This window comes from Equus asinus, chromosome 16 (genome assembly GCF_041296235.1).
Source record: "Equus asinus isolate D_3611 breed Donkey chromosome 16, EquAss-T2T_v2, whole genome shotgun sequence".
In the NCBI taxonomy this organism is placed as follows: Eukaryota; Metazoa; Chordata; class Mammalia; order Perissodactyla; family Equidae; genus Equus; species Equus asinus.
The window spans coordinates 15,691,138-15,714,968 of NC_091805.1; the positions used below are offsets into that span (position 1 = coordinate 15,691,138).

A 23,831-nucleotide genomic window follows, 5' to 3' on the forward strand; every position below is an offset into this window, starting at 1 on the left:
AGTTCTCACCCAGAGCCTCCAGGATGGCCGAAGCCGTGATTTTAGCCCAGTGAGATTCTAAGCAGGGGAACCAGCTGAGCCACTCTGTACTCAGGCTTCCCACCTACAAAACTGTGAGCTAACAGACAAGTGTTGTTTTAAGCCACTAACTTTGGGATAATTTGTTACGACAGCAATGGAAAACTAATAGAGAACACTAAACAATTAGTTTTCTAATGCTAATTATACACAGTCATGCATTGATTAATGACGGGGATATTTTCTGAGAAATGCATTGTTAGGCGATTTCATCATTGCGTGAACATCATAGAGTGTCCTTACACAAGCCTAGCCTACCACACCTGGGCTATATGGTGCTAATATGGGATCGCTGTCGTATATGTGATCCGTCATTGACTGAAATGTTGTGCTGTGGCGTATAACTGTGTATCTGTATCTATGAAATACCTTATAATTACAGTGTTTCCTACTTTTTAAATAAAAATTTAAACTTAGTCACACTAAGTATAGATTTAATGTATCTTTGTGAGGTTTCAGCCTGATAACCATTAAAACCAAGTATTAAACTCAACTTAGATCTATACCTTTGGATTGCCGATTAAAAGTGTAATCAATGTTTCATTTTTTAAAAAAAACACTAATAATATTTTAGTGAGGATCATATTGAACAAATTTAAATACTGTTATTTCATCTTTAATCTTTTAAATTCATATTTTCAGCGTGATTTATAATGCGCATTGTATATTGTATAATGTAATGCACATAAAACAGTAAACTAGTAAGTGTATATAATTTTTCAAGATGTAAACATACATTTATTGAGGTACATCTTTTACTCTTGGGCTCTTTAGTTAAAAAAGTTTAGAGAGCACCGCCTTATATGATTTGACAGTTTCAAAAAAGCAACAGATGCATCTTCAGAATAAATAGAATAAATAGACTCTAGAGCCACACTTCAAGGACTCAAATTCCAGCTCTGACACGTGCTAACTGAGCAATTTATTTAACTCTTCATATTTCGCTTTGCTTGTGTGTAAAATATGGATAACATTAGCACTTACACTTGTGTGTATTAAATTACATAATTAGTGTAAAGTACTTATAATAGTGCTCAACATATAAGTTCTCAACAAACATCAATTATTATCCCTAATGGTTATGACATTGATATAGAAGTATGTTCTTCCAAATTGTCTCAATTTTGAAAGGCCCAGTGATAAATATATATTTATTCAACAACTAGATAAGCATTATTTTGTGATATAGTCTCATTGGATCTATAAATAGCACCTTAAAATATCAGAACTTATATCTGTCAGTTTTTATTTTGGGTAATACAACCTCAACAGAAAATAGGAGGTCTTTTTCCACTTTCAGGACTTTCCCCTAAGCTAATGTCAGCAAAACAAATACTTAAATATATATAATTCGACAATAACTCAAGTATTTATTGTTCATATAAATGATTTCTTATCTTTGTTGAAACTCCCGTTAGGGTAGAACTAAAATTTCCAGATCAAAAACTTGGTTATGTTCAAGAAGGTAAAATTATCAGATACCTTAAATATAAGAAACATATTCTTCATGAATCCAGTATGATATTCTGTAACATTTTATGGGAGAGGATAACTATCTTTCCTTATAACACTCTAGTGTAGCACAGGGGTCAGGAAACTTTTTGGGGAAAAGGGCCAGATAGAAAATAGTTTAGTTTTTGAGGGTCGTATGATCTCTATCACAAATACTCAACTTTGCCATACCATTAAAGCAGCCTTAGACAACATGCAAATGAATGTGACTGCATCCCAATAAAACTTTATTTACAGAAACAGGCTGTGGTCATTGCTGACTCCTGCTCTAGAATCTCATTATGGGTGAGAACTTTTTCCTCTTTTATTCGTGGTGTATTCCCAAGGCCTAGAACAATGTCTGGCATATAAAAGATGCTTAATAAACATTTGTTGAATGAATAGAATGATGAAGGATGGTATACCCAAGTCCCAGGTATCCTTAATGGCCTATTAAAGGAGCACTCAACCATTACATTGATTAAACATTTTTAAAATTATATTTTTTGTTTTGTCTCAAAGTTTGCAGATTTTGACAAAATAATACCTCATTAGAAATCTATTATTTATGGATAGATATACCAATGGAAACTGAGAGATACATTATAAATTACCAAAACATAATGACCCTCTAGGAGTGACTCTGAGTGGAGGAAAAAGATGAAGTTTTACCTCCTTTATTTTATGGATACCTTGGGATATATGCGATGTTTTGCATCTAACAGAAACCACAGACCCTTGGATTTTATGATGTATATGCCTTAATCACAGACTTGGGCACACAGGTAGGCCACAGCAAAAGTCTCAGTCAACAAGTAGGCAGAATACCGCCTCATTAGGAAAATATCTTCCCACATCCCCTGAAGTAATAGCTAAATAATTGCTCTATTTTATTATGGCTAAAATCCCATCCCAATATTTAATCATCTTAGGCATTAAAAAATATTCACACTTCATATTTTTAACATGTTTCCTTTAGGAACATTTTAATAACTGAATATTTTTTCTATGTTTGAGAAAATAATTTACAAGTCTCCAAAACAGAGTTAAAAGGTGGAGAGAACTAGAAATTTATAAACATGAAGGATAAAGTGACCTCCGTGGGTGTAAGTGAATTTCATGGGCTTATTTTTATAGCTGGTTTTAACTGTAGATGGTTATAAGCCATAGGAAGATACCAGAAAAGGAAAAAAAGATGAAGGAGAAAAACTCTAGTTGTGGAGTATTTACAACAATTTTTCAATTAAATGTGACAATGAAACCTGAGTGATGAACTCTGTCTTGTTAAGATATAAGGAAAAATGTTCTTTGTATATATTTGCTGTATAAAATGAGGATAGAGGTTAGTGAGAATGAAAAAACTTTATGCAAACTTACATAAATCATTTGACTATTACTGAGCATCTAAGCTAGATCTTGCACAATTAAATTTGAAGATGATGATCGCCTGACTAGCTCAGTTGATAGAGCATGAGGCTCTTAAATTCAAAGATGTATCTAAAATCATTGCCAATTTAAAAGGTAAAAGTAGAAGAAGAGAGACGATTGTCCCAAATTATTAAACATTTTCTTTTTTTAACTCTTAAAGGATGCTTTTATTCTTTTAATTTTATTTCTTTTTTTACAGTAGCTCTGTAATACGGAGTTGGCATCATCATCCTCCATGTACATACTATAAACCCAGGGCACAGAAAGGACCTATGGTGTGTACTTTTTACCAATCATATCGCTTTTGAAAACCTCTGACATTATTTGGCCAGGACCTCATTTTATTCAGTTAAGTGTAAGAAATGTTAAAATTCCTAGTGAAAGTATGCCATCGATAGATAGATTGATGTAGATAGATACAGCAATCATTCCTAAGGAGAAAGGAAATAAAGTAACAGTGATAGGCTATAAGGAATGCTTCAGGCGTTATCTCTTCTGTGAATTCTTCTCAAAATAATCCCATTTCCATGGTGATGATGACTTCTTGAAATTTCCTTTAGTAGAAAGGAATTAACATTTTTTACTAACTACTATGTTTAGCGCATCATTTATTTATTCATCCAATAGTATCACTTGAGTGATTACTACCTGGTATACCTCAAGGGTAATACAGCGGGAGAAAATCCAGAAGATTTTACTCTCAAAAGAGCTCACAGTCTTCTGGAGGAGACAGGTATGAATCAGTTACAAATCAGTCACTCATACTAACACATGTGTAATTATAAATGGAGGAAAGTATTCAGAAAAAAAAGGGGGCTTCTATGAAGGCATATAACAAAAAGATATATTATAGGCCAGTGAGTCAGAAAGTGATGTTTGCATTGATATCCAAAAGACAAATGAGAGTTAGCCAGATGAAGGGACGGCCAGAGGGAAGTGATAGGGAGTGTTGTAGCGCAGAGGGGCTGAGATGGGAAGGTACAGAGAACCTCTGAGAAACTGTAAAGCAGCTGATTCAAGCACAAAAGCCCATGGGAGAGTCATGTGAGATGAGTCTGAGTTGCAGACAGGGGCCAGAACATGCAGTGCCTTCTGGCTCAAGTGTCCACTTTACCCCTGTTTGCCAGGCCCAGTATTTTTTGCCTGTTGCCCAGTGTTCTATTCCGTTTAGCATTTATCTGAGTTTCTTATTTGTTTACATCTGAGATAAGCTTAGATAGGTTTGCTAAGCTCCCCTTCCAGCTTCTGCCGTGTCTCCTGGGCACTGTGTGAGAGTCACATGTGCAATACCCATTCTTTCCCATGTGCTTAAACATGGAAGACAACCAGCAATATCCTGCCTCTCCTTCCAGACCCCATCCAGAGCAGTGTAAGCATCACCTTCCTCTCAGCGCTCAGGCACAGGCGTTAGGGACAGCTACCTCCTTCACATACCTATCAGAGGGTAGTGGAAAAAGGATTCAAAATGGCTGTCGTTGTCAGGCACGTGGTGCTATATTCCAAATAATTGTTACCTTGTGGGGGAAAATAACCCCTTGAACCCAGATGTTTGAATAGAGCTGTTTTATAGGTCCACCAATATAATGAAACCAATTTGAAGCATTTTTATTACTCATTTTTACTGCTGAAAAGATCATTTTGATGGTAAACTAACATGGCACCCTGATCACAGACTTTGATAAAGGTTTTAGACTTGACCCCAAGAGCAATGTGAAGCCAAGAAAGATGTAAACAGGAGGCGAAGAGATGTTCAGATTTGCTTTTCCAAAATCCTACCTCAAGCTTAGTAATGTGTTGTCTTAGAGTTGTTTGTTTACATATGTCAACCTGATAATCTCTCCATTTATGACCCCTCAGTTCCTAGCACAACCTTATTGAGGCTTTGATGCTTAATAAAGTTTTAACCTATTCTAAAAATATTTGAAGTGTTGTACCTATTTTTTCCCAGATTTTTTCTTTTCACATTAGTTGCATTTTTATTTTGATTTAATACTACCTATACTGATAGAGAAATATTAGTTAAAGAAAATCATATGGATTTTTCAAAGAATCCAAAAGAACACATCTTTTCCTAAAGAAAATAATTTTGCTAATTAAAAGTGTGAAATTAAAGAGAGTTAAAAATGAGTGAAGCACTAAATTCACCTTTCAGCTTTTTTTTGATGAGAGAAAATAAAAAAAGGAATTTGAGCAATTAGATGGCATACACAACATTGGAAATTACTTATTGATGAAAATCAATTAAAAGAACAATAAACATCCAGACTATCTGTATTCCACATATTGATCTATAGTCTAATATAGTCAGGATTTTAGGTAGGATATTTTGGTTAATTGTTGAATATTCTAGGCAAGTATTTAGATAAAGCAATACAAAGTGGGGGAAGAAATATTTATAGTAAACAGGATTCCTCTCATTTTCAGCAAGATGGAAGGTCATTTATTTTGATATCTTCACTAAGTAAAATAAAGAATTGAAAGTTTATAAATTAGTTTTAGAAACTCTGCAGTTGCTAGGTCTCTCACCACTCACCCTGAAACCATTTGTGGAATCTAGGAGATAGGAACAACTTTTTCACGGACCTAACAAAGATCTACTCCCTTCACTCTGGCGCATGGAAAGATGAAAGGATGTGCAGCAGTGAAACAGAACAGAATGTGAATTCAGAAAGCAGGAGCTTGCCTCCCACCACTCAGCAGCTGGGTGATCCTGAGGAAATTGCTTAAGCTCGATAAAGGCCTTTAGTTTCCGCTTATTTAAAATACAGATGAAGTGGTGGCTCTTACCCAAATAAGTGTGAATTAACTTGAATAACCAAAGGCTGTGCCCTAACACTAAACAACTTGGGCTCTCTGTTTGATCAGATACCATCAGGAAGCATGTTTTTTTTTCCATCAGAAGAAATTTTCAATGTTTCTTGAGAAGCCCTAAAACTAGACACAACATTTTCATATGAGGAACAGAAATCAAGACAGAGCCACATAGATAGTCCATTCTCTCAGAATGAGCAGTTCATACTTTGCAGAGAATACTGAAGGGGACAGAGGGATACTTGTAGGGAAGATTAAATATTTTCAGGTGTGTTGAAGAAGAGCTCTGCTAACGTTGATAAAGACTGATTCAGAGAAGGACTCCCTCTCGTCGCAGACCAGCTTGGGCAAGGGCAGTGTGTCACACTCAGAGGATGATCAGAAGTATCAGAATGATCAGAACGTTTCCCGTGTTCGTGGTCAAGTTTGAGAATTTTTATGAATTCTTAGTGAGAGAAGCTTGAAGATTTTATCTGTTACCTACCTAAGAATGTACATAATTTGCTTTAGTGTAGCCAGACCTACACTTCTTTAACAAGTTGTTAATAACAGAACCCTCATAGGCACTTATCAACAGACAAATCTAGATTATATAGTTACTAGATCTAGTGAAAGTCTAGTAAAACATTGTCTCTTACTAAATGCTATTGTTTTTATTTTGATATATTAACAAAGCTTTTGCAAAAATTAAAAGAGATGTTAAAAGAGTTTTGGAAAGATGAAAAGACTATAGAAATGTAAAGAGATAATAATTCTGATGACTGTCCTTCTCTACCAACATCTGTCGCGTTTCCCTTTCACCATATCATTAAGTGACATCTCTCACTGTGAAGCTACATTTATAAAAAGATACCAGTGATGAACTTCACTTTAGCCAGGTATTTCTAATTGGTTTTGAGAGACCCAAGGGATTTGTTTTTCAATATTTTTTGAGATATCTAATTTCTGTAAAGGTATTCAATTTTTAAGAAATTTTCTAGTACAAGTCCCGAGGAGATTATCTGTGAAGGCATTTCCAGTAAGAATATAACTCCCGTGTATAGAAATACATTGAAAACTACAAATGTATTATTTATGTTGTTTTTTTTTAACTACACTTTTTAAAATTCCAGCTACCTATAGTTTCAAGAAGGTCAGAATAATATGAAAAAAGTAGCTAAATGTTACAGGCACTGAAATGCTTATTAATACTTAATACGGAGGAAAGGTTAGAATACGAAAGTGCCTTGAACTACAGAGGTCACTAAAAAATGCATTTAACAAATATGATGCCATTGAATTAAAACATGTAATTAAAATGTTGATTCTGTTATCCACAATATTTAAAATTTACAATGGGTGGTATTTCTAATATAGCTTCAACGGGGTTATCTAAAGGACATTGCCCAAACCATGGTTTTAATTTCCTTTCTTATATTTATACCATCTAAAGAAAGCTGCAAAATGTACTCCTATACAAGATACTTAATATCCAAGTCTCGACCAGTGGTTCCCAATGAAAAGAACTGAGGATATTATTTCCCATGGGACGCTTGGTTGTGTCTGGAGACATTTTGGTTGTCATAACTAGGTGATGGTGGTGCCACTGGCATCTGTCAAGTAGAAGCCAGAGATGCTACTAAGCACCCTATAATACACAGGACAGGCCCCGCAACAAAGATTAGGTCCAAAGTGTGAATGGTGCCACTGCGGCAGAACCTTAGTCTATCATAATCCTTCATTTTGGTTTATAGATTCCAACCTAGCTAGTTAGACACCACGATAGATAATAATATCCAGCGTTGGCAAAAATGTCATAAAAAGAACATTCTATATATTGTTGATGGAAGTATCAGTTGAAGTAAATGTTTTGGAGGCATTTTGCAAATTTAAAAATCTGCCTCTACTCGCGTTTCCAAGAGGCACTTCCTAACGATTTTATATAATAGATTTAGTAACTACACAGGAACAAGGATTCTCTGTGCAGTATTATTTGTAATAAAGAAATGTTGGAAACAAATTAAATGTTCATCAATAAGGAAGTGGTTAAATAAATTAGAGCATACTCATGCAATGATAAAAAACTGGTAGAGTTGTATAATTTAACAGGAAGAGTGAATATATTATATTGCAAATTATAAATAATTCAGGTTATTTGAATTTGTAATCAAATTTTTTGCTTAAATTTATATATATGTATACATATATGCATATGTGTGTGTGTATGCATACAAAGGTCCCAAAGGGTAAACAGTAAATATTAAGAAAAAGGGTAGTTAGTCATTGAGGATTTAAGTGTGAGATGAAATGTTCACTTTTTACTTTACATAGTCTTGTAATATTTGCATTTCTTTCAAGCTTGGGCAATCTGTAAAATTAAAAAAGTAATATGAATACATCACAATAATAAATATGTAGACATGGTGCATCTTGTAAAGGTTATGCGAGGAATTCATTTTTGAGTAGGTTGTAATAGGTATTTCCTGGTGAAAGGGAATTAAGAGACTGTCGACACAGAAAGAACATGTAGAGGAGTCTGCTACAAAAAGCTGAGTGAAATTCTGGGCAAATCTAAGAAGTGGAAAAGACTAGCAATGTAGAAACACTCAGTTACAAGAGCTGTGATTGAAATTCCCATGAAAGCTCTCATTTTTTAAGGAAAGCGCCTTATTTGGACATGGCTTAATTAGTGTTTGCCTCAATCAAGCACATGCTATTCTTCAAAACTGAACATGTCTATGGAAAACTTCAATTTCTACTTAAAAGTTAAATTATTTTCACGAACTCTTCTTTGTATTTGTATACTTGAATCTAATCACTTGCACAGTTTTAGTTGAAAGAATTCAGCATTAAAGATTAAAAATATTGGAGAAAGAAATAAATTATGGAAATTATCTTCAGTTTGCAGCTTGCTTTGCAAAGATTTAGAAGCCTCTTTCTTGTACAGCTCAGTCTTTCAAAAGCATGGCTAGGCCTTTTCATGTATAGTTATAATCTTAACACTCTAAATGTACTGATTCGTAGATGGAATCAGTGGGGTCACTGGTTCATGCTTCAGAATTCTAAGAAATTCTTAATATTAATGAGTCAACACTTGAGGAAGTACTTTCAGTTGATCAATGCAGAAAATATTGCTGCTCAAAAATCTAAGTAGTTGACATTTATCAGAGTAGATTGAAAGCTTGCATCTTCCTTTGAAACCACACACCTAGGGGTAGAAAAAGCCACCAGTGCTGAACTAATTCAGTTCTTACTCGTTTACATATTGTTTTAAAGGCATTTCACATTATAATCCCAAACCAGGGCTCCATTCATAAAAACAAGCAAATATCATTTACTCTACAGAAGAAATGCAAGGATTCCATATAAAAATGAAAGCTACTGCTAGTTGTTCTACAGAAACATCTTCTCTGGGGTACAAGTCTTCCCAGATTTGCTCAGAGAAAGCTGTGAAAGCAATTTTATCCCTCATTTAAGGCCAGGCATAACAAAGTCATCACTAATTCTTTAAATTTGAAGATTCATTTACATTTTGTCTTTATTCTGGAAAATTAATACTATTTATTCTATTAAATTTCTATTGTTTTTCTTTAAAATAGTCCATACTTTATTTTATTTTAGTTATGTAACCATAAAACCAGGAACAGAATTTGCCACCCCAGAATATGCCTGTTTGGCATAAGGGCTATTTTGAGCTGGTGATTATTAAGAAACAGCCAACGCAGGAAGAGCTCTGCAAACCTAGCAGAAGCTTACTTGTGTAAGGGAAACTTACATTTATAACAGAAATCTCCATTTGTAAGGGTGTCTCCCTCTCTGTGCCATGAAGAGGAGGATGACACTCAATCTTTAGAAACTCTTATCACTGAAGAAGGCAATGCCTTAAATCTGTATAACAACTTTACCCTTGTTACTGTACTTTTGCGGTAACCTCCCATAACTGACCCCATCTTAACAACACAATGTTAAAGCTATTTCTCAGGGGCTGCAAACCAGCCAGGAGCATGTACAGAAGAGAAAATTTTGACCTGCCAATTGAAACTCATCCTGCCTGTCCTTGCATACCAGGCAGCCCTTCCCTAATGCCTGCAACTCTATACCCCTGGATGGGTGAGACAGATTGGAGAGCTTGGCATCCTATCTCCTTGCATGTTGACCTTGAACAAAGCCTTTCTTTCCTCAAAAGCTGGTGTGCCACGGTGTCAGCTTCTGTGTGCATTGGGTGGCGAGCCCTTGCTCAGTAACAGTTAAACTTTTTCTAGCAGGGTGTAGTTCTAACAAATTCCATGAAGAAACATGCACACATATTATAATCATATCTTGCTGTAATTAAACAAGCTGTCACATCTTCACCAATATTTAAAAAATTAGGATCTACGCCTAAATAGATATTTATATATGTATGTATATATATACACATACACACATTTATATACACACACAGTATATTGGCCACACATACATTCCCTTGCATACAATTTTTGGCTGTACAAATCATGGTTTTAAAATTAGTTTTTTGATTTAATTTTTAATGCAAAAGGTAAAAATAAGAGAGTCATAAAATTGTCCTCCAATTATTGTGTATTTTTCTTTTTTAATTTTTAAAGCATGGATACTTCTTATAAAAATTTTATCTTGTTTTTACCATAGCCTGTTGTGTAGGGTTGGCATCATTATCTTCATTTTACAAGTTAGAAACACCATGTGATCTTTCTGAAGCTATGAGTAGTCACATAGCTTGAGAAAGTTCACATGGTGTTTCTTCCTGCCTCATTTATTACCATGGTCTTTATTAACAGATCAATTAAAATACACAGATAATTACTGAAGACAAAGTACTTCTATGTTATGAGGTGACCAAAAAGAGGGCCACATAGTTTACTGTCTAGGGTTCATCATTAACAGAATGCAACATGAACGTTGCTCCATAGAGAATCACATTGCAATCTGTGCAATGGTGGCCCTTAAGGTCGTGCAACAGAGTGGCATTACTGAGCAATATATGGTCAGTGAATCAAGAAACTCATGGTTCAATGTCCTGGTGTTTGGATGTGGGGGATTGGTAGAATAACGCATGCAGAAAATTATCATGTGCAACAAAATAGAACATTAAAAGTACCACACAGGGTTAGAATGGAGATTCTATGGGAGCATGTGGAGAAAGAGATTAGTTGCAAAGCTGGAAAGGTTTTCATGAGGCTGTGAATTAATTAACGATAAGATTTCAGGCAGCGGAACCTTGTACAAGGTGGCAGGATTATTGAGTGTAAAGGAAAAAGAAAATATCCAGGCACAGCAGGTATTCTACGGAGGATAAAGGTCTCAGAGGAGCTCTTTTGTGGAGGTGCACAGTGTGAAAAACGCTGAAAATCGGCAAGGTTCAGCTGGATTACTGAGGACCAGTCTATGGTGTTTGGACTACAGGCAAAGGGGACCTCCCACTGCAATTAAGAAGGCAGGCCATGGATTCAAGTTCACGAATGTGACTTTCAGCTCGGTTACTTACTAGCTATCGAGTAAGGTATGTGATCACTCTATGCCTCAATTTCTCTAACTTCAAAATCAAGTAAATGTCACATACACAGAGCTATTTTTGAGTTGTGTTAAAAACAAGACAACAGGCTCAAAATGGAGTTGCTTGTGCTAAACCCCACATCACCAAACTGAGACTTAATTATAGTTTTGGCTCTTCCAGAAATAGAATCTTAAACCAATCATTTAGGAATTGCCTGACCAGCTCTAGTTAGGTAATCTGCCTGAGAGACCCCTGCTATCCTCTAAAGCAAAGTAACCACACAATAACCAACCTATGTTTTGCCTAGTATAACTTCCTTGTTCCTGCTCTCTTCTGCCTATAAGAGTCTTTCATTTTGTACACCTCCTGAGAGCTTCTTTCTGTCTGCTAGGTTGGATGCTGCCCAATTCATGAATTGTTGAATAAAGCCAATAAGATCTTTAAAGTTTACTCCCTTGAATTTTGTTGTTTAACAGTTGTTTGAAGGATTGTATTAAATGCACTAACACATGGAGAACGTTTCGATTAGTGCCAAGAATACACTAGCGCTTAACGTTACTGATCTTATTTTTCTTATTAATACTTCCCATTATCTGAACTGAGTTTGTGGCAGTTTATTATGGATAAATTAAAATGAAATGGGACAGAATGACAGCAGAATGATAGATTAGAAGGCAACTGCAAAAGTGGCAAGGTAGTATGAAAAGGCGGGCATTAGATTAAGACAGAAATAATTTCAAGTTCTAGCCTCAGTATTTATTTGTGGACTTAAAGCTTTGGGCCAATCACTTAACATTTTGAATCAGATCCTATTTTTTGTTAACTATAAAGTGTGATAATAACTATGTAAATGATTTAAAGAGATTGAGTGTTAAAATATTAGCTGTGCATTTCAAAAGTAGTAGCTCAATAGACTGTATATTTTTAAAAGCCCTATTACTGTTATTAATAATGCTTTATTGTTATTAATACTAGACTCTTAGTAAGGGATAGCAGTGGCCTGACTATGAGAGTAGAGGAGAAGAAATGGATACGTTTATGGAGGTAAAAATTTGATTAATTAATGACATCTAGACTAGAGAGTGATGATCTAGGAAAAGATGATTCTTGAATACTCTTAACAACAGACAGATACTTTGGTGATTTCTGGTATTATCCTGTTTATAACGGCAACTATTTCTCTACATCCTATGTTTTCCCTCAGAGGGAATCTGGCAAGCTTACACTAAGAATCTTCTGCCAATTCCTTATCATTTAAAGCAGAAGCTGTTCTTGCCCCATCTACAAATAAGTCCCTCCATCTCAATGAAGACTTGTTGAATGATTATCACAGCCCCTACGGATCTCTCCCACATCTCATCAGTATCACTTATATTTAATTATATATGGTCCTTTGTCATTTATTTATCTTGCTTTCTCCTCATTGATACTATAGCCAGTACGGGATAATTCTTATATTTCTTTCGTACTCCCATCATGCCCGGACTACTCAATTAACATAGGTGGTCTTACTTACTACCAGAATATCCCCAAACATAGGATGATGATTTTCGATTCAGTAGATCTGTGTAGACAAGTGTGGTGGCCGTATGGTTGGTTCTAGGCTACTGCCCCTCCATTGACAAAGTTCAACTCCTCTGCTGTTGGGGGCTAGAGGGAGGTGAACACCTTTCGGTGATGGAGGGAACTTCATGACATCACTTGGGTTTAATTTGTTTTCTATTACTGCTAGTAATCTTGGCTTATGTGATGGCTTCCACTTAGATGGTATATGTGATTTTCTTGGTGTTCATAGTATTTCAATTCCATCTTGACCCCTTCTATCCTTCAGAGAGTGACAGCCACGTCACCATTCAACCTCACCTATATTCAACTCATTTCTCTTGTTGTGTATAGCTTCACTTGACTTGACAACCTTCTGGGCAGTCCAACTACTTCTGTAAATTTTCTGTGCTTATAGGATAGCTGAGTCTTTGTGTGTTCCCTCATAATTTTATTCCTAGCCACACTATATAATAATCCTTTTACTTCCCTGCTGTCAAGGGATAGTCCAGTGAGCATGCAGCCTGCAGGAAACTGCAAATAAGGTCTAGTCTCTATGTTCACATTTGACCCAAAGTTAAGGAACACATGTCAAACTCTCATAAAAATTTGCTCATCACACTCTGCTCTTCTTATATATGAAGAAGACATGAATATTCCAGTTACACTAGCATTTAATCTGGGATCAGGATGATAATTTTACTCTTACTATTTCTGATTGCATTCTCTACAAAACTTTTGGGGTACTCCTCCACAACTTATCTTCAAGGAGATGGGGAAGAAACTAACTTTTTTCCTGACTGGCAGGGAAAAGCTTTACAAGGGAACATTGTATTCTTCCAAAGGTCAAGGGCTCCTAACTCTGAGCCACTACCCCTCGGGTCCCCTTCTCCGGTCCTGTTACTAGGCTACAGCTGGTCCTATTGTCTCTTTGTAAGAACTGTGGGAAGCGTCAAGCCTAAATTGTCAGTGGCTCAATTTGTTTGGTGCTCAATATTTCTTTTACTTTATCTTTGAACTCGATACTATTCTGGGACAACAGCAAAAGTTTCAGTTAATGCTGCATCGTACAGCTGTATAATAATAAGAATATGCCAGCATTAGCACAGAAAGCCAGGGATAACTAGAGTAAATGAATTCACTTCAATTTAGTAATTATTTAAGGAATTTCTGCTATTTTTAATGATACCAAAAAAAGATAAACCATATGCAGTTTTAAAGTAAAACTGAGGTACCTCATCCATTTCTTAAGTAGCCTGACCCTCTGGTTAAACGGAATGATTATCATACTGAAACTGTATGGAAGATAAATTGGTTCATTAACTCCAGACTAGAACAGTGTGACATTGTTCATTTAGGCTTCTACGAAGGTTTGCAGGACTCATTTTTAGATAAGCCCCATCTAAAGTCTGTGGACTCTACTATAATATAATCCAAAGTTATCTTTTCCCTTACAGAAGCAAAAGTTAAAAACCATTTCAGAGAACACTTTCCCTTTTTTACTTTAGAGAAATACGATTCTATTTTTCCTGTTTTCAATATAATTTCTAGCCCACTACTTTTCATCCAAACTATAAGAATGACTGAGGCATAGATCTTTGTCTTGCACAAAACAGTATCAGAGATGGTCCACTCAGTAGAGATGGAATCAGTAAAATTAGAATATGTACAAAGTGTTTTCACACAAAATACTCATAGGGGCAACACATGAAAATATGTGAATGGGACATCATTCAGTCTGAATTCTCATGTGGGCTGAAAATTTTGGAATTATAGTAAACTAACTCTGTTTCAGTTGAAATCTAGCCAATGGCTTCGTTTTATATTTCCAGATTCACTGTGAGAATTATAAACAAGTTTCTGCGATGATTAGGAAATATAGCGTCAGAATGCACTTTATTTCTCCCACACCATTAAAAAATAAACCTTGATGAAAATTCTCTGCTTTGCATTTCAAGTCTTTCTCCATTTAGCAGTTTCCTCACAACCATAAAAATCATGGGGAAAGAATGAGAGGAAAAAAATTCAAAAAAGATAGCTAGCTTATGGTCAAAACATATGTGAAAAAGTTGTCCAAAACATTGTCACAACTCCTCCACTGACAATTCATTCCATTCTAGAGCCTTGTCAGACCTCCCAGATTCATTGACAGACCATTATATTTAGAATGGCTTTGAAAACTTACAGCACTTAGAAATGCTCTTGAGACGTATAAAAATGTCTTTATTTAGAATGGAACATATAACACCTGCCAAATTTGTAGGTTTGAAACCACTTCCAATAAGAATTAAAAGGCCCTCTTCCTAGCTGAAATAGGACTATCAATATGACTTGTCGGCTCAGGAGAAATAGTGGGTTCTTGTCTCTGACGTCGCAATTTAGTTTAAAATCACTTTCATGATGACAGGGTACATAAGGATGAGAAAACTATAAAGATGACAGTCTAATCTTCAAAGATCACTGATCATCAATAGAAGATTAAATAACATAAACCCCGGAAAGGCCAGATTATCAGCTTGCTGGCACACTCTCGGTGTTGAAGCATGCTGAGATACTACTGATAAGTGAACAATGCTTTTCCTATATGTCGTGCAGAAATATATCCTCCTCCAAGAGGGGCAAAGAAATTGTAAGAGCTTTGAGTTTAAGATGTATATATTTTTTCTCCATAGTGATACAATATATGTAAAATGTTAGTAAACGACATACGGTAAAGTGCTCAAAATTATTTTTTTCCCTCAGAGTAATGCCAATCGCCAAGAGTTTTAAGCACCTTCTAATTATTTTTTGAGTTCTAACAAACAACAATCTTAAATATACGTACAAGAATGATTAGACATGCCGGTCCTATGAAACTCCAAATAAAGTTGTTTTCTGTGCTAAGCCAACATCTGAAAAGTAAACAATAGATAAAAACCTATAAATGAATTTGAAAGGAGTTCCACAAAGCAAAATTTTCAATGATTACAAAGCATATTTACAATTACATTTCAAATACCTAAGAGATCGTCTGAACTTACACTTTGGTGGTGCCATAATATCTATATCCTAACGAGGCTGAAAATCCAACTACCACAGCTGGGCTGAGATAGCCGAAGATGTAAAAATTCTTGTGCAAAAACCCCTTGTTGTAGATGACTCCTACGACGATGAGGTAGAGGTGGATGCCTTCAATGCACATCCACGCAAAGGCGGCCAGAAAGAAGTAATGCAGCAGCCCGGCGATGATGGAACAGAAGAGCTGGAAACCAAAGAAGGGAAGAAACCATAGCAACGTTTGCTTTAACACTATCATAACATAAGACCTGGACTTTCTCCATAAGCTATGCCACTTTCTATAGTGCTTGATCACATTAAAATATCCCTGTCAAGTGTCAGTTTAGGATGTACTATTCCCAGCTGATTTCTTTTAAATCTATGCTTCATGGATGTGACGCATTTACCCATCCTGTGACAGAAGGAAGTTACCGTTCTTGTTTAGAGATTTGTACTTTTTATACATTTATGTTATGTGATAAATTGTGGCTTATTCACATGTAAACCATGATATCTTAGTGAATATGTTGTGATTTAAGTTGATTTCTGTTTTTGAGATGCCTTTACTCTCCTTTATTTTATTTATGCTCAAAGAATGAAAATTACTGTTAATACTATGCTAAACAAACATAACAAACATTTTGATTAGTTGACAAATGATGAATTTGAAAACAGCCAAATGATTGATATATTTTACAAAAATATCCATTATAAAGTCACTTTAAGCTATAAGATTTTCAGGTAAATCTGAGATGGATTTCATTCAATATTATTTCTTAGTACTTACTTCACACCAAGAACGGGAGTTAGGCTTATAAGGAATAACAGAACAAGCCATTATACATTTCTGTATTAATAGAACCAGCACTGTCTATTACGGAGAGATAACTTAATACACACTTACATACCTATTGCACTTATTAAAACAGAGTCTAATTCAAGCATAACAAGTTATAAAATATATCAGAGAATATTATAGACAGTTGGGAACAGAGGGATCACTGTTGATTAAAATTTGGGAACCATTTTAGTGAGGAAGTGAGATTTGAAATATCGCTTGAAAACGGGAAGAATTTGATAGGTGAAATAGAATTGAAAATAAACACTATAAGGAACAGTTTGGGGTGAGGATGATGCTGGGACAAAGCTGAAGGAGGAGATAGGCATTGTAGGATAGAGGGAAGTATATAAAATGGAAAGGTGTTATGAATACCAGTGTCAAACAAAAAACAGATATGGAGTCTATTGCCTAGTGTATGCCATTTAAAATAGATGCTTTGTGGCATCTGATTCAGAAGAAAACATTGATAACTGATGGCTAGTTTTACTACTTGAAAGATTTCTAACAGGGATGGAAATATAGGGGCAATTTAATGTTTTCTGAGAATGCACCTCTCCAATCTCCAACTGCAGGGGGGGCAATGGACCTGGGGCTCCAGGTGCTGCACCTGGAAAGCCACTGCTGTGTTCACATTTCCCACAGGCCGCTGCTGGCCAGTGACTGAGCACAGTGGAGTTACTAGGACATTCCTGTTGTTGACAGACAAGGATTCCTCTGCCATGTGACTCTGGCTCACGGTCTTCTCAAAGGACTCCTTGACAACCACGCTGAACTTTCCTTAGAACTGCACTGCTGTGTCAAACACCTCCACCCACTCATCCTTTCCTCCTTTTCTCCATCGTTCAGAGTCAGACCTGCATCTTGGTCTAATGGCTCTCCTCGTCTCTCTTCCCATTTTCTCTCACAACCATGCCGCCTAATAAATTTATTGCGTATTTCATCCCATTTTAGTGTCTGCTTCTAGGAGGACGCAGACTAACACAATATGGAAACTATTTGGTAAGGCCCTACATCAATAATGGAGGGAAATGGGTAGTTAGGGAAGTGCAGTTATGAGGGAGAGCCAATTTATCATATTTCAGCCTATGAATGCTAGCTGCTTTTAAGTCCCTGTGTTAAGATAATCTTTACTTCCAATTCTCTCTCTCTTCTGTCTTTATTTAATATCCACGTAAAAACAAAGCAAAAAAAGTTATTTCTTCAGTTTGTTACAAAGTTTTCATTTGTCCCAATAGTTCATCGTAATGAGGGACCTTGTGGCTAATGGAAGTGGTAAGCAGGTTGCTTAGATAAGTTGACATTATCAAACTTAGAAAAGACTTAAGAACAAAGTATATAGAGTGTTTACCCCATTAAGCCCTTAGTTATAATTCATGTTTCTATGACATATGTATTTAGGAAAGTACAAATTCAGAAAATAAACAGAGAGACTAAGAACAAGGTACATACCTTATTAGTATTTGTGTTGATCCCAACGAGAAAAACAAGCTCAGCGAGGAATAAGTTACAGCAGAGATTTTTGTGAATTGTTGTCCTGGTGCTTTGAATTTCACTGAAGAACCAGAAGGTGAAAATGCATATGGCAAGGCAAATCAGTGAAATAATTATTCCTAGTTGAGTGATCCTTGTAAGAATATTATAATCTTTAATACCCTAAGGGAAAATAATAATAAAACTGTTAAGAGAATAACTCAGTAACTTGTCAAAGAAACTGCAAATACAATGAACTTCCTTTTTAGGTGAAACATTAATCAAAATGTTCATATAAATGGAAAAATACAAATGTGCGTTTAGATGAGAAGAATTTCATACTTTTGAAAATGCTCAATGTTCAAAGAAATCTGATATAAATCATGTAGCACTTTAAAAGTTCTATAATTAGTGATTTTTTTCTAGGCATAGTATATATTAGTATATGATTTAACAATGTTATTGTCATCAGTTCCATGATATCAGAAAGGCAATTCATTATTGTAATGTGAAAATGCTTAATTAAAACATTCATCAGTGGTAAGAACAAGCTGGTTCTATGCAGCGATTCATCTAAAACAAAGGTATTAAACCTGTTAAACAGAGGTATCAGAAATGCTGACTATATAGACTATCAAAGTAGTATAGTTGAAGACTTTGAAATGGGAATGGTTCATTTTATTCTAATCAGATGAATATTTATTTTTTATATACAGAATAGAGGCTTCTTTGCTTATTTAACATTCAGAAAAAAAATCATCTTTATGACTGACATTATGGTCAGGCAGATTTATCTGGCCACTTTATATATTTGATGGCTTCTAAGTATATGTGGAAATAAACCTGTGATCTAATAAAGACTATGATACGGAGATATAAATAAGAAATTATATAATGTAAAAGTAAGATATTACTGATGTAAAATGTATATTATAAAGCTTTTCACCTAAGAAAGGTTTTTCATATTTAAATCTTATGGGGGTTCTACATTATTAAAACACGGTATTAGTTATAAATGTACCAATACTTATTGACCAAATATTTTTGGTCAGTATTTCAAATATTGTGTCAAGTATTATCAAATTATCTAGGGATTAAATTTTCAAAAATTATCAAATATTAGCAAAGTATCAAATATTTTTAACTAATTCGTCAAAGGCCCTTAAAGTCCACGATACATTAAAATGGTCCTTAAAAGTAGCATTAAAAACTAAGAGTCAATGGGTAGATATTTAAAACACAATCTACTAGATATTACAGTCTAGATAAGTCCTAGACTAAAAATAGCCTAAAATCCAGACTAGATATGTCATAGAAGGCAGGTAGGAAAACAAAGACTAAAAAAAAAGATAATCTTAGGGTTTTATCAATTAATGAAATATGCTATTTACACCCAAAGAAAACATATAAAAATTAATTATTTTTTCCATTGTTGCAAAAAAAAGGAAAAAAGAACAGGCAGATATATAAATATGAAATGGAAAATTGCCTTACAATGGAAGGACCAGAGGACATCAAAATTGCAAAATGTGTCAGGTGGTTACAGCGGCACGAGGTGTGGGTCTCATTAGAGTATGTCAGCTCGCAGCCCTCCGAGGACCAGCTGCCGTTCATGGTGTCAGGAGAGTAGTTCCAAAATGCACACTGACTCCTAGAGTTATCTGTGGTCTGAAAAAGAGACATTTTACTGATGGAAAAAAAGAGAAAAAGTTACACATATGGTCATATTTAAAATACCATTTTGCATATCAATATAATCAAAACCGTGCCCACAAGTAAAGCAGAAAGTCAATGCTAATACACGAACGCTGCTGTTATGTGGGAGCATTGAAGTTTATGTCGCAAAAATGCTATACTTTATCAATCCTGTGTTGTGAGAATTATTTACTATCAAATGAAATCATGTATATGTCATTTAGAACAGTGCATGACATATAATTATCATGTTAACTTCAATAAAGGTTTACTGAGTATACACTAGATATCAGTCTTTGATCTGGGTGCTAAAAATGCAACACTGGACAAAACAGAAAAAGTATTTGCACTGTTGACCTTACATTCTAGTTAGGAGATGAGAAATGATGAAAGAAGAAAAATAAGCCAGGGAAAAGAAAAAGAAAGTAGTCTGCAGAGGACTTTCCCATGAGATGACATTTAAGCAAATATCTCAGTGAAGTGAAAGAGTGAGTCCTAAATACTTGGGCCCAGAGGGTTCTGGACAGTTGGAATGGAAAATGGAACTGTTGTGAAGTGAGACTCAACAGGATCTTCCAGAAACATCTAGAAGCCAGAATAGTTTGAGCACGGTGAATGAAGTGAAGAGTAGTGATGACATGATCAGAAGTAGACAGGGACTGATCACATAGACTGCAGGACGGTTGTTCAATGAGTAGTAGAGCTCTCTTTATCATATATTTATATTAACTAATAATAATATGATACCTAATGCACTGTAAGTTGTAATAACAATTTATTCATAGAATGTTGAACACCCTATACTTGTATCTTGTAGAAATAAAAAAGCTATTTATAATTATATAACAATTTACAGTTAACTAGGTGTTTTCTCACCTGCTTTGTTTAATTTGATCCTCAAAAGAGCCCTGTGAGGTAGGTATTGTCTTAAGAGGCCAAGAGATGTCAAAACTTATATTCAAGACTAACCATTGATAAGTGGAGTAACAGCATCAAACTCAAATCTTCAGACAACTATTTATTAAAGAAAATATCAATTGAATATCAAATATGTGATAGGCACTATGTGAGGAGCCAAGGATTCTCAGTTAAAAAAATAAAGCATCTGTCCTCAAGGAGGGTAGAAACCCAGATGATTTTTAATACAATAAGACAACTGCTTTAACAGGAAATATACTAAATCCAACACTTGGACCAACAGTTGGAACACTGGCGAAGATGGACTGAATTTGATTGGGGTGAGTCTAGGAAGACAGCGATTGAGCTAAAATTGGAGAGATGACAAGAATTTTTTCAAAGAAGTCAAGCTATGTGAAGAAAACTGAAATTCTATATCCAGTTCCCTAAAAGCAGCCAGGAAAATGCCCAACCCCACTCTTGATGGAAAACATAAGCCAGAAGAAGCAGAGGGACTCTGGAATTGGGGAACCAGAGTCGTCAGCTGAGAGTGTGAGCGTCATTTAAAAAACAAGGAGTTCTGTGAGAGTCTACATGCTGAGCCCCACATCACCCGCCACATTTTCCTCATTCCCCTAATCTTGCAGCCAAGCTTCTGTCTTAAGGCAGGAGACTACAAAGTTTCTTTCGTGAAACTGATAGACCCAAGGGAAATGACTATTAGGTAGTGACCTTCAGGACCTTCCAATGCAAAGACTAGAAACCAGACTGAGGGCCACTCTCTAGTGAAGCACATCGCTGCCACAAGCCACCTGCGTGTGCAGTCATCTTTCAAAGGCCTCATTATTAGATGTGAATGGACAGTCATGAACCGCCAAACCTCTGAGGACGAGCTCTAACATGAAAGACAGAGAACAAAGGCAAACAAGCAAACAAAGGGAATCAGAAGCAACACAATATTGAGAGCAGAAAACAGTTTTTTTAAAAAAAACAAATAATATCTCAGAGAGAGACGCTGCATCCATTAAACAAAAGCAACGATAAAAAATAAAATAAGGTTTTCAATGATAATTAAGTATAACGTTGAAATAAAAAAATGTTGGCAGAAAAAAAGAAATTAAAAATGGTAAAAAAAATTAAAAAAACACCTTACAGGCTCAGCTGGGAAGTCTAATACTCAAATAATAGGAGTAACAGGAGAAGAGTATAGAGACCCCAGAGAAGAAGAAATTACCAAAGAAATAATATCAGAAGATTCCCCAGAACTGAAGGCCATTCATTTTCAGACTGAACAGACATCATGCCTAGTACAATTAACAAAGACCCACACCACAGTTCATCTTAGATCAGAATTCTTGAGAATAAAGATAAGACCTCAAAGGTTTGAGACAGAGGAAGACACTGATCACATGCAAAAGACTGCATATTTTCAGTAAAATATTAATTGCATTCAACTTCTGCAGGTTAACTTTGAAAGCTAGAAGACAACTGAGCAAGGTCTAGAAAATTCTGAAGAAAAAATGATTTACAATTTATAACTCTATACCATGGACTTTACCTAACAAGTATAAAGATAAGATATATAGATCACCTGAAGGCTCAAAAAACTGGCCTTTTATGCACCTTTTCTGAAGAAGCCACTAGAGAATATGCCACCAAAATACAGAAAGAAAGAGGAAACATTGGCTCAAGAAAACATTGAATCTGACACAGGAGAGAGATTGAGTTGCATGTCCAGGATGATGGTGAAAGGCATGTCTGGGCTGATAGCTGTGCAGCAGGCCGAAGAGTAGACCATGTGGACAGGATCAAGTTCACAGGGGCTTAGGAAGGATGTCTCCAGGACAACAAATTAGCTGATAGATAATCTTATGGGTGTGAATGTTTTGTGGGGAGATTTATAATACTGGCAGAAAGTTTGCGGACAAATCAGCAATGGATAAATTGAAACTAAGCAAGGTAAGCTAGAGGAGTTTACTAACATTGGGAAAATGGTTCAGCCTCATGATTCAGTTGTGAAGAACACATACAAAATTATAATAATATGCTAATTAAAAACTGATTTAGCCAAAAATTTGATGTCAGCATGAGAGGATGGATAGTTGGGGGGAGTGTGTGTATCATGGTGGAAGATGTGTGTAAGCAAACTAAATCCAAATTTTCCATAGACAGAAGGCAATAGATAATATCTATTTTCTAGAAACTTAAAATGAACAGGATTTACTGAGTTTTGGGTGAAGGAGATACAGGGCCGATAAAGAATGTTTACCCTGTATGGTAAGAAGTCAGAAACTTGAGCCTATTTACTACGTGAGACACTGGCGCCATCGTGGAGAGATGCAGGAAAGATGAGAATAGGGATGAAACGTAATTTCCTGGTTGGTGGATGGAGGAGGAGTTCAGAGGACAGGACTGGGCGGGAGAGTATCACAGCTGCCGGAAGCATGGCTTCTGGAGGAAGACTCCATGGGAATGAGACTTTGTTCTACCAGTCGGTTGCTGGGTGATCGTGGGCAAGTTATTTAATCTCTGAGTCTCAGTTCCCTTATCTGTAAAATGGAGATAATGGTACATGACTCATAGGGCCCTTGTGAGGATTACAGGAGTTTTTTTTTTTTAAGTAAATAACTTATAACATAGCCCGGTCCACTATAAACACCATATAAGTACTGGGTGCTATCATTATTATCATTATCATTATCAGTATTGTTATGAAGACTACTACTAATATTCCTCTGAGGTAATAGAGAAATATATATTAACTGGTGAAGCTGCAAGCAAATAAATTATCAGGGAATCAGAAAACTGAAGGTGTTCTATAGGCGATAGCTTCTATTTTTTCAGAGAAAACAAAACGGGATCTGATCTAAATTTTATTCTCAGAGAGAGGGGAACCAGGGGTTAGGTAGGTGTGTTGTCAGCACAACAGGATGAAATTTGATGGTACTCATTCCTGTGAATGGGAAAAAGATTTGAACAGAGAGGAAGATTAAGGACCATCAAGTTTTCCCATTAATTATGGTGAAGAATTTTTGTTTAGATGTGTAT

General features: G+C 35.6%; 1 protein-coding gene across 2 annotated transcripts in view; it reads right to left on the reverse strand.

Annotated features, from left to right (window-relative positions):
* Positions 1–23,831, reverse strand: part of ADGRL4 (adhesion G protein-coupled receptor L4) — a 106,594-nt gene that overhangs the window by 9,604 nt on the left and 73,159 nt on the right. For both annotated transcript variants that reach the window (XM_014850013.3, XM_044749279.2), the window contains exons 10-13: positions 19,686–19,859; positions 18,171–18,374; positions 15,865–16,085; positions 15,669–15,735 (exon numbers count right to left, since the gene is read on the reverse strand). In XM_014850013.3, coding sequence (XP_014705499.2) covers positions 15,669–15,735; positions 15,865–16,085; positions 18,171–18,374; positions 19,686–19,859 — 666 coding nt within the window. The remainder of the gene's footprint in view (positions 1–15,668; positions 15,736–15,864; positions 16,086–18,170; positions 18,375–19,685; positions 19,860–23,831) is intronic.